At 43.5% G+C, this 12,112-nt stretch overlaps 1 protein-coding gene across 1 annotated transcript; it reads left to right on the plus strand.

Moving 5' to 3' along the window:
• The first annotated feature begins 1,813 nt into the window (after positions 1 to 1,813).
• On the plus strand, positions 1,814 to 11,907 carry si:dkey-16l2.16 (ras-related protein Rab-35). Its single transcript, XM_031732257.2, has 7 exons — positions 1,814 to 1,992; positions 3,424 to 4,179; positions 6,773 to 6,823; positions 8,144 to 8,267; positions 8,377 to 8,501; positions 9,266 to 9,390; positions 10,198 to 11,907. The coding sequence occupies exons 2-7, from the start codon at positions 4,125 to 4,127 to the stop codon at positions 10,345 to 10,347; spliced, it is 630 nt and encodes a 209-aa protein (XP_031588117.1). The 5' UTR covers positions 1,814 to 1,992; positions 3,424 to 4,124; the 3' UTR covers positions 10,348 to 11,907.
• Positions 11,908 to 12,112: the final 205 nt, after the last annotated feature.

Consider the following 12,112-nt stretch of genomic DNA (forward strand, 5'->3'; position numbering starts at 1 on the left):
ATACGACAATCAAGGCCGCTTTCTGCCTGCTGTGCACAGATGATTCACCAGTGGAGCAATAAAACCTCAACACCAAATGCAACACGGTGTGTTCATGCATTTTTACATTTCTCACATAGTGACAGCAGACCAGCCTCTCACTCCAAAACATGAGCTCAGCTGGAGCTGCAAGTTACTGAAAACTACAAGTGTGAAGAAAAAAAAAAAAAAAAGGTTTAACACAAAGTATTAAGTATGTAACAAGTGTAATGTTACAAAATAAAAGCTTTGAGCTCTGAATTTCAAAATAAAGAGTTTTGCAAGAGGATACTGTTACAAATCATTTACAGATATAGGGTCACATGTGGGTCACCCAGCTGATTTATTTCCTGCAGTCGTTTGTGACATTTTTCCTTTGGTTTCATTTCTTAAGCAGCATTTCAAGTGTCCGTAGAATTTCTTGTGAAATACCTTTTTGTTGGTAAAAAGTGATCTGCCAACGGAAATCTTGGTGTGACCGGACATAAGCGCAAGCTGCTGTTGTAACACTGAAACTGGTGACACGCCAACGTTCAGTGTGTGTTTCTCACTACTTTAACTTCACACACGACACAGACACAAAGTTCTGATTCTGAGCTCCGTGTTTCACATATTTTGGTTAAAGTTCAAACTGTGAATTTCATTTTGTGGATTTTAGTTTTGGTTACACTTATTTAGCATTCAGTCTTTACTGATCACAGAGAGAAAACTCATTAACAGCATGTCATCTCAGTGGACTTTTTCTTTTTCTGTTCCTTTCTTTTGGCATTTTCGTGTCTTTGTAGTTTTATTATATCCTTTTTACTCACCCTATGTCCTTTTAATTTGACCTTTTGTCTGAAGGATTTGAGCCTCTTTCAAGACAACTCCCTTCAGTAATTTTTGTAATTCTTTTTGTTGCTTTGGGGTCATTTTAAAGTGTCATAATGACTGGTTTGCATCTCTGTTTTTCACCACTGATTGAATGTTATTTGTCTTTCTGCACTGATTTTATTATTCATTTACTTCTCTCTGTCTCTCTCTTTTGAATTTTTCTTAATTGTACCCTTTCAAAAATAAATCAGTTAGCACTACTACCCATGTTTTCACTTTAACAAATAAATCTGTTATTATGTTATTACTGTGAAATTATTGTTATTATCATTTTAACTATGTTCCCACTGTAGAAAATGAACAATTCATTATACTGAATGGCTCATTTATAATGGGGGAAACATTAAGTATTTGTCAGTAAGAAGGCTATACAACTTATGATTATTCAGATGATTCAGATGTTTTAAGTTGTAAATTAATTTGTAAAAACCTCCAAGATTCAAGAATCTATTTGTCACATCCATAGTTATACGAGTACAACACGCAGTGAAATGTATCCTGACACGCTCCTCGACTGTGCAGAAAAAGAGAGAACATTATATACATTAAGTGAATGTATACAGGAGGACATTATATGCAGCAAGTAAGTGAATTATGTACATTAAATGCATGAAATAAAATAGACAATCTGGAAATTTTAAATTGAGAACCTGAAAAAATACATTGTACAAGTGGGTGTTAAAGTGTCTAGCCCAGGGGGGCCAGATTGGACCCTTTTGTGGCGCCGATCTGCCCCCCCGGTCGTATGCTGGACGCCCCTGATTTATACCAATATGTTGCTTTGTAAATATTTTGTCTCCTTATCTCAGTACATGAGTAACGATGATTTTATTAGACATTAAAAAACGAAAGAAAGAGCAGCTGTAGTACTCTGTGTCGGTGTGCACTTTGCGGTTGCAGGCTGCAGGGTTTTCCCACATGACCGTGAACGCAGCGTCAGATGATGAGAGTGGGTCATCAGCTGCAGTCAGTCAGGTGTGGTCGGCGGGGAGACGGTCAGACCGTCGGAGCGGCGATCCAGCGGAATCAACGGGCACAAGGCAGAGTGTAGCACCGGTCTGTGAGCATAACCCACCGTCCGAGCACCGCGTCATGACCACAGTAAGTTCGTTTTTTAAATAAACGGCGGCTGGTTGAAAGTTTCTCCGAGCACTGAAGTTTCCCGACGTCTTGGCAGGCCAGCGTCAGGCCCGGACACCGTCACTCCAGGCTGGATGAACAAATCTGGAAGTTTGAACGTTTTCTTGCTAGTCTGCAGCTGTACACGCAGTACCAAATACACATTTAGCCTTTTAACGAGCTGTCATTGCTTTCTTCTTTATTTACACCCGTTGAATTAACGTTAATATTTATTTATTTGCCATTTTTGTCCCGTTTTTGCCTCACCACCTACAGGTCGGTGGTTTGGCCATCGAGCTCTAAACAAAACTACAGTTTAACGTCAGCACTGTGTTATTTTATTTGTGCCGTATTGAAGCACGTCCCTGATTCATTTTTACAATGTTCACAGAAGTGACTCTAAATTTGAATTGACATAGTTTGATTTAATTTAACGGAAAATGAATATATTTCGCATGGAGTCAGGCGTGTCGCTCCACCAAAACCTACAACGCTCGCGCAATAAGACTTTCGAACGTGTTGTCCCAGCAGCGGGTCAGAAACTGCCAGTAAAGGCCATTTAAGATTTTTAAAGCTGAATCAGTGACCTGAGGCCACCCACAGACCTATAGCCATCTCTTCTAATGTTCCAGGGAATTATCTGCCAAACTGCTTCCAAAATCTAAGCAAAAACATCAGTTTTCTACGCCCAAGCGTCTTAAACCCGAGTCACACAGATTTGGGACTTCTTTGCTCCAACGTTATGTATTATATTTCAATTCGGCATGTATAGACACACAAGGTTGCACGTAATTTATACTTTTATTCAATAATTTGCGGTGCCTTACATGGTTGTCGAAGTCTAGTCTAAGGAGCCAGTCCGTTACTTTAAATTTAGATTTATTTTTCTTTATTCAATCACATATAAATTTCGGTGCTTGGTGTGAGCCGAATGAAAGACGATCAGTCCAAGACTTTCCGGGGTGTGTAGTTTTATTGTTGAAGGCATCGTTTCTGCTGCCACATTATGAATATTTACATTTGCGTTTGTTGGAGTGGAGATTGGCGTCGCTCTACTCACGACAGAACAGCGTCCTGGGGCTGGATTAGCTCGCATTAGCGAAGTCCAGCCTTTCCTGTTTTCACGGAAAGCGAACCCAGCATTAGCCAGCTCAGCTCTACTGTTTTACCTGAAGAATTTAGAAAAACAATAAAATCTGGACGATGGTCGTCAGTGAGCTGCTGTTATTGCTAACACAGATAAGGCATTGGATGGGGGTGGATAAAGCAGGAATAGGAAGTTATATTTAGTGACTCAGCTGCTGTTTGAGTAACAGGCAGGGAGTTAAGGCGGGACACAGCAAGCAAAAAGTTGTGAAGTCTGATGTGATTTGGTCTGACTTCTCATTACCTTTTCTCCTTGTGTTTGTTTAGCTCCTTTTGGTGAACCCTCCTCGTGCAATGAAACAGGGAACGGGTGACTTTTTAGCCAACCACCAGAGGAACCGAAGGGATTGAGTCAAAGAAACCTGTGCAGATGTAACCGCTGCTGTTAAAAAAGAGGAACATCTTAGTTTCTTTCAAGTGCAACTACCAAAAAAAAACAAAAAGAGGAGGGGGGAGGAATTCTGAGGAGTTGAGGGCAGTAACTGGATTTATGATCAGGACTACCACAAAATGCCAAATGTGTCTGTTCTGGAATCGTACACGTGAAGACTGAGCATCCAGAGGAGGAGTGCTGGAGCTGCACTGACACAACTGTGGAGGAGTTGTTGGAAATCCCCCGCAGGAGTGTTGCTGGGTGGAACTGGAAGTAAGGTGGAACCACGGTGCTGGCCCTCGCCATCGAGCGTGAATCATAAATGCAGAGCTCTCGAGAAGTGCCACCTACTCTGCCGGCTGCTGCGGTTTCGCTTTTAAAACAATGTGAACATCAGAACTGAAACTATAGTGTAACTGGAAATGTCCTCACGCCCAAAGGGGAATCGAACCTGTGATTTCTGGACAAACTCTTGAGGTGGTCAGCGTTTGGAGGCGGAACAAGGCGAGCGCCGCATGTGCACTTGGAGGGAAGGAAGCTCACCTTCCTCCTATGAAACTGGTTTTACTTGGAAATCCAAAACAAGGCCGTCCAAATGGCAGGGAAAGACTACAATCATCTCTTTAAGCTGCTCATCATTGGAGACTCCAGTTAGTACACTTTAACTTGTTTACATCTATCTGCAGTCAAAGCTTCTCTTTTTTTTCTTCTTTTTTTTAATGGAGCCCAGCAAGAAACAGATGTGTGAACAGACACTTCCAGTAAATTTAGGCTGCTGTCTCTGTGGCCCAGTAGAACCATAATAAACCTATTAATAGGAACGTTTCCATACTGATGAACTGGTGAGGTCTTACTGGTTGAAATCACACCATCACCATCCTGGCTTCTGGTTTGTTTCAGAATTGGTTTGAACTGATTTTTGCCGATCACCTGGTCTGGTTGTCACCTGTATGTGAAAGAAGCTTGATGAATGAATCTCAAAGGTGTTGGCGTTGTAGCCCTCAGGACCCCTCACAGACTCAGTGGCTTCTTACTGCCTGCTTTTATAGACTTGCTTTAAAGAGGACCTGTGTTCATTCCCAGCTCCATGTGTTTGTCCTTGCAGTTAAAGTAGCTTTATGTGATTTAAAGTTAGAAAACAGATTAAGATTAATTTTATTATATTGTGCACAGCTCATACAAATTAATCCTGAGCTCATGCCAGCCCAGATGCAGGGTTTGGATTAAGGACTAAACGTATGCAAAATATAAGTGTAGGCTACATGCATTTGAAAGACAACCTGTTCTTATTTGTAGCGCCATAATCTAATTTCTCGACGCAACTAAAGCAACTTTGCATGATTCACAGTTCAAAATAATCCTCCCTTAAATCATACTGAGCCTCGGTGCGGCCCTTCAGCTCATCCTCTGACTGAAACAAGCTGTTTAAGCCCCGCCCCCTTTTAAATCAGTTTTCTTGTGATTGGCTGCCCCCTTGCAAAGCAAAGGTTTGAGCTTTGGGTGGGTGGAGCTTTCCAGATTAGAGAGATCGCCTCTTTATGACATCATACAGATCCAACAGCAGAAAAAACTGTGTGAAACAGAGCTGTCGGGGATCACGTTCCACAGCAGATATTTCAAATTTTTCTTTGTGATGTTGTTTCCTAATGTGCTACAATGTCTCAGATATGAAATGTAGATAGAGCTCACTGCTCAAACCGAGCACAGAAACCAGAGACGTGTAAGACGTCACAGCTCGGGTATCGGACTCGGCTGTGGTGGGCGTGTCTGATGGAGTGCTGAGCTGTGATTAACACTAGCTAGATTGGTTAGGAAGCTCAATTCATAAACTGTACGGATGCCTCACATGGGCCCAAATATCTGCTTATAGTACAAAAATACATATATTAATAGATTTTCAGTCACTGAAACTTAAGCACAAACTTCTTAAACTGTCAAATAAATCCATAAAATGTGCTTTGAAGGCACCAGCAAACACCGCCCATAGGTTTGGGCAAAGGACGTGAATATTGAAGGCTGCAGACTAGGTCCCGTGAGGGGCGGGGCGCAGCTTTTAGTTTAAAAGGTCATCGGTAAAATAAAGAGTCCGGGACTGGGGTGGTGTGATATATCTGAAACCAGTAAGAGTGACTGAGTACCTAAATAAAAATAATGATAATTAAACTTCAACATTTCATGAATCCAGATGTTGTTCGAAAGCACAAAGTTTGAGTTCAAACACTGCAAAGCATGTTGGGATGCCAGCACCGGGGGCCTCAGCAGAGCCTGGTTTTGTGTTGGGAGTGCGTTCCCAGGAAAACTCCGACTTGTTTAATGTCACTTTCTCAGCATGAGAACAAGAAAACAAACTGCCTCCAAGCTCGTAGTAAAACAAAGATGAGCTCCATAAAACAAATGAACCTGATACTCTGCTTTAGAGAGAGCAGGCTGCAGTTATTGATCGAATGTTGTAGTTTCAGGGCTTTTGGGGTCAGGCCTCCTGCAGGAGGTGCTGAGTCACTGTCGGTCACCTTCCCTGCAGGAACTTATTTTAGTGCAGTGGGTGGATTTCATCGCTGCACATGAGACGCGTGCCTGGATGGAAACACGGTTTCAGGAAGCTGCTGCAAGTTTTCAGCTTGACATAGTTCTCATGCCTTTAGTTGGCAGAGATGTTTCTGTGAGGAGTAATGCTGTCACATTTATCGTCCATCTGTTTGTGGTGTAGCAGGCAGAGGTTTTAGTTCCCGATAAACGAGCTTCGTCTCCGAGCCTGCTGAACAAGTCTAGTCGAGTCTTGTTTTGGAAAACCGCTTAAATGATTGAACCAAGCAATGATTTTTCTTTTTTTCCTCCAGCTTCTGGAATCTGATTTTGATAGACACCACAAGTTTGAGCTGCAAACATCCAGCCTGCAAAGCAGATGCAGGACTTGTTTTTACAGGCGTGAAATCTTTAACGCGTTAATGCTCTGAGAATACTGACTTTCCCATCGATTTCTCCGTTTATTCCGACGTCTTTCTGCTTCATCGGCTCACCTCTGTCAGGTTTTTTTTTCTTCAGATGAACCTCTGCTTTTCTCACATGTCCAGTGTGAGTTCAACCTTTGCCCTATTTTGTGTTGTTTCACTTTCCTTATCTCACCTCCTCCCATCTGTGTATTTTGCTGGTATGTGGCTGTCACTAAAGTTACAATGGAGGACATAATAGGCTTTACTCAAACAGATATTAATCTCGTCCGTCTGATCTTTTCCCTCCCTTTAGATGTGGGAAAAAGCAGCCTCCTGCTCCGCTTCGCAGATAACTCCTTCTCAGGTGAGTTGGTTACATGAAAGGTGATGCCTGCTCACACTAAACACACAGCAGACTCCAGTTATAGGCCGAGAATTAAAAGCATTTTATCAGGAGGAGTCATCTCATCTCCAGGAGTCATAAGAGCTGTCTTAACACGTCAGGGGCTGCAGGAGGGGCAGATCTATATCCTCATCAAACATTTAAATGCTTCATCCATTTCCTCTGAACGGTCTCGTGTGCTCGTACCCAAGTGTCAAACAATAACTGCACTTCTTTAGGAATAATAATAACCTGTGTCAGCATTTTGAATTCACTCTGTAGCGTGAGTACACAGCCAAGGACGTGGAACAGAAGCAGAAAGTTGCTGAACTGAAAGCAGAGGTGAAACTAGTGTAAAATGTCTCTCGTGAGCCAAATCTCAAAGTGATCAGGCTGTAAAGACGAGTTTGATCCCAGCAGAGGAAGTGACTGCGTCTGGCATTTTCTAACAAGAGTCCAAAGTTTATTTACAGTTTGTAGTTTTTTATTTGTTGACTGTTTCATAACAGGAAGCTCAGGTGTTGGAGAAATGTGGTTGTTGAATGTGTTATTAGTTATGAAGCGCTACCAGCAGCATTCTCACTCAGGCTTGTTTACAAAGTGTAGGCGGCTCCGTGGAACACGCATCTTACGGTCGATTAAAGCGTGTCACTGGACGGTTTGTCCGGCCCTGACGGGACTGACCAAAAGTTCTCATGACGGCTGGAGGACGGAGCCAAAAACACACGGCTCAGTTTTTTCTTGCTGGAATCACAAACATGTAAGCTGGGGTGGTGGTGGTGGTTCAGTGGGCTGTAGCTGCGGCCACAGATGGTCAGTGTGACAGCCAGCTGTGATCCCGTCTGAGAGACCGTTTTGGAGCCTTGGCCACGTTTCTGTAGTCTGTGGGGAAATATCGAGGTTTTGGAGCTGAGTTTTTCCCACATACTGCTGGAATCAAATATAGTCCTCGAAGGCGGGGAGAGGATGTAAACGGGTGGAGCGAGTGGAACTGAGCCAGGCGCTCCTGACAGGACGCCAAAACATCTGAAGTGGTGGAGTTGGTGCGGGGGTTACAGGGAACAAGGGCCTGCAGCTGCAACAGCAGGGAACACACACACACACACACACACACACACACACACACACACACACACACACTTAAAGGTATTTAACTTTTAACTGACTCCACAGTGCACAGTGTGTTTTCCTGTCATCGCTGTTATTTGAGTACGACGCTGTGTGTCTGGACTCGCGTTGTTGAGCAGTATGTCTGCGTCACTCTGATGGCTTTTATTTTTTCTCTCGTGTCGTCTCGTGCAGGCAGCTACATCACCACCATCGGCGTAGACTTTAAGATCCGGACGGTGGACATCGATGGGGAGCGGGTGAAGCTGCAGATCTGGGACACGGCGGGGCAGGAGAGGTTTCGAACCATCACCTCAACGTAATGATCTCTGAAACTTTCTCCCCCGAGTTTCTCTGAATGACTGTGTGCAGTGCACTGCAGCATCATTGCTGAGGTCATCAGTTTATTCCGCTTCACGTGTCCCCAGGTACTACAGAAACACCCACGGCGTCATCATCGTGTACGACGTGACAAATCCAGAGTCGTTCGTAAATGTTAAGAGGTGGCTGAATGAAATCTCCCAGAACTGTGACAACGTCTGCAAGATCCTGGGTAGGTCGACCATAAACTCATCCTGACTATCAGTGTTTCAGTGTGAACTCTGACCCCCTCACAGGTGTGGCGAAAGCCGCTGAGAGGCTCCGTCTGCTTCCAGGTGACGTACAGTTTGTTAAAGATGCGGCTTAATTCATTCAGCTCCATTATCCGCTTTAAAACATATCCAAACTCAATTTTCCAAGTCTGGACATTAAAGTCCACATGGTGCAGTAAGCTGGAACTTTATTTTTTTAAACTCGAATATGTTATTTATGATATCATGCAGGCAGATTTCTGGTGAGGAGAGTCTCTTTGCTCTCACCAACAGTTTAAATTCCTGATGGTGAAATGCTGAAAGTACCGTCCGCTGAGTCTTCATAAACAATTTTGTCCTTTTGTTGATCCACTGTGAAATGTTTATTAAGACAAACTGTTGTTATTGCACTCATGTGTTTTTTAGATTTCTCAGGTTCAGTAAATGTGAAGGTTTTTCTACTAATTTTAAAAAGCAAGGTTATTCTGCAGGTCTGACTCTGGGGAGGTGAAATTGTTTGCAGCCCATTAACTAAATCAAGTTTCAATCAATCAACACTGACACTTAAAAGTTGCTGTGATTCATTTCAGACCTGCAGCATCAGTTATTAATATCTTATTTTACATATTAATTGCAGATAATTCTGCATGCTGAGTTTTTTATGGTGCATTTGAGTTTCACCCTGGTTGAGGAGAGAGGACGTCTGCAGGAAGAGTTTAAAGATGGATTTTCCTTCTTTCCTCAGTGGGGAACAAGAATGACGACCCTTCCAAGAAGCAGGTGGATACCCAGGATGCTTTGCGTTTTGGGGAGTCTGTGGGTGTCCGTGTCTTTGAGACGAGTGCCAAAGAGAACATAAATGTTGAAGAGGTGAGGCGAAGCTTCAAATGATTAACATCCTCTGATTTAAAAAATTTTTTTTATGTGCAGTTTTTTCCCATTAAAAGGTTAAAAGTCTTTGTTCTTAATGTTTTGTCTGTAAGGTTGGTAGTGAATCCTTTAATGACAGGCTCGTAATGAAGATTAGAGCGTGGTGTTGTAGTTCTCAGTGTGACCTGATGGGTGCAGTGTTGTTTCACTGCTGTCATCCAGGCACAGTGACGCAGAAGTGTCTCGTAATGCGATGGCGCTGCAGGTTTAATGCAGCGGCTTCCTTCATACCGGACGGTCCAGCCCTGCAGATGAAGATCATCTCATTATTACACTGCAGAGGGTAACGATGAGGAGGAGGGGTCTGTTTTCAAGCTGTTTAGTTTCTTTAAAAATGGAACGAAAGCACGCCAAGAGTTCCGAGCAGACAGAGGGAGACTTTGGTAACGGCAGAGATGGCGGTTTGTCCTCAATCCTGCTGATAAACACAAACAACAGCAGGGACACTGTGACTGACCTCAGAGCTCCAAGGTACAAATATTCACGATGGAAAGCTCAGACTAGACTCATGTCCTTACTCGTGTTTTAATAACCGAGACTAAAGTAAAGGCAGGATCATATGTGACTGTATGTGGTCATTCCTGTTATTTCTATCCAAGAGTATTTGCTTTATTTTTAAAATGTCTTCAGTGACACAAACAGTTTCGTGCACGGTTTCACTCCTGTTTGAGGGTCGGGGGGTGGGACATCGAGGCCGCGTCAGATAATCCTGAAGTCTGAGTGTGTTGTTTCTGCTGCTCTGCTCAGATGTTCATGGCCTTCACCCTCATGGTGCTCCGGGCCAAGAAGGAGAGCCAGAACAGAGTGGAGAGGGAGCGGGAGCGGGAGAAGGACACGGTGAACATCAACGCCCAGCGAGACCGAGACCGCAGGAAGAGAGGGAGGAAATGCTGCTGAGACGCCGCTTCCGCCCACGGCATTCGGCTGAGACTGAACTCTGTGCCTTAGAGGCCGTCTCTCACTGCAGATTTGAATGTTAGCAAGTGTGGAGCTACAGCACAGCAGGCTGTAGCTCTCACTGTACCTGAGGGTCTACAGTCTGCCAGCACTGAATGCAAGTAGCAGCCAGGTCGTCACATGACCTAAAGGATCATTCTGGTGTTTATGCTTTTTTTTTTTCTAACCACACTGCAGCGTTCCATGTTTGTTAGACTGAAGCTAAAGAGTGACTAACGTGCAGGTTGGTTTGTGGATGCTAACCAGAAAAAATGTATTTTCTGTGACGTTTATTCATACGAGTGGATTCCTGAGCTCGCCTTAAATGACTCGTTCAGTCTGAGCTACACTGGTTTATGAGGAGGTGTGTGACGTTTGATCATCAGCACCTTTAAAACTGTCTAATTGAAGTTACACCACAAAACAGGAAGTTGGTCTGAACCTCTTGAGCGTACATATATCCCGCCTTCTTCTTCACCCCTAGTGACGAAAGATTACAATTTTCAAACACCTCAATGAGCAGGAAACAAAACCTGATTTCATCATTAAAACTGATTATTTTATGACTCATCTCTCCAAAGACGGAATTAGTTTATGGTCACATGTAGCCAAAGAACTTTCCACCAACATGGCGCCGATGCTTGAGCTCACGAGCCGGGGACTTCTGTGGTGACCAATCAAACACGTTCCACCTTTTTGCCGTGAAACGTGTTTGTTTGGGCACTGCGTCAGTCAATAATGCGTCCTGATGGAAAACCCTGAGATTTGGTCACATGTCGAGTCTGTGCTCCCACCACAGCTGCACAGCTCTTTAGGGAGAATCCATTTTTATGTTAAAGTGCTGCGATTCTGCTCGTTTCCTCCATGTTTTTAAAGCAGCTTTGCATGATTGTTTCAGACAGGCTTCATCCTGTCTGAAACAAGCCGATAGCTTCTCCCCTGTTAAGTCAGTTTTTCTCTGATTGGCTGCCCCTCATCAGCAGAGGTTTTGAAAGTGGGAAAATAATGACCTCACGACCTTTCCTCCCCTGCACAATGACAGGTTATAGTTGTATGTAGGTTTCACTGAAGCTAAAGTCAAACTGCAGGGATTTGTTTCCAGTTTGTTCCTGTTTACCTTCTGTGACACGTGGAAGATGAAAGCCACGCTCCACGTCTTTAATCGCCAGTTCTCATGTTAGTGGGAAAAAGGGAGAAACACTGAGAAACTCTACATGTGTGTTTGCAGTGAACTAAAACATGCAAAAAAACACCAGCATGGTCCTTTAACTTTGGTCTTAAACCACTGTTTAGTTTTTTTTTCTTAATACAGAACATGTATTTAACCAGTGAAAGGGAGCTGTTTGTTCAATTGTGACATTAACGTGTGTGATGAGTACAAACTGTCTGTATGCCTTATTTCAGTCTGAATGAGGCCAGTAATCCCAGCCTACAGAACGAGCCCAAAACATGTTTTAATGTAAATCTGATGCCAAGCAAATGTGTCCAAATACAATAAAAGCAATAAATTCAGTGATTCTGTGTGCAGTGATGAGACTATATGCAATGAAATCCTAGAATTTCACTTGCCTTTAGTATAGTGACCTCACAGCAGCCATATTGTTGGTTAGATGATGTCGTTAAAATGCCCCAAAAGGCTGCAGCAGCACAAACACGGCCCAGAGTTCCAGCTCAGGTGAAGCGTAGCAGACAGCCACAGTCACCTGTGCCACGCCCCTAACAATGC

Source organism: Oreochromis aureus, linkage group 4 (genome assembly GCF_013358895.1).
Source record: "Oreochromis aureus strain Israel breed Guangdong linkage group 4, ZZ_aureus, whole genome shotgun sequence".
Taxonomy (NCBI): Eukaryota; Metazoa; Chordata; class Actinopteri; order Cichliformes; family Cichlidae; genus Oreochromis; species Oreochromis aureus.

Coding starts and splice junctions, on each gene's coding strand:
- si:dkey-16l2.16 (XM_031732257.2), top strand. CDS start 4,125: ATGGCAGGGAAAGACTACAATCATCTCTTTAAGCTGCTCATCATTGGA. Junction 4,180..6,772: donor GCTCATCATTGGAGACTCCA/GTTAGTACACTT, acceptor CCCTCCCTTTAG/ATGTGGGAAAAAGCAGCCTC. Junction 8,502..9,265: donor CAACGTCTGCAAGATCCTGG/GTAGGTCGACCA, acceptor TTCTTTCCTCAG/TGGGGAACAAGAATGACGAC.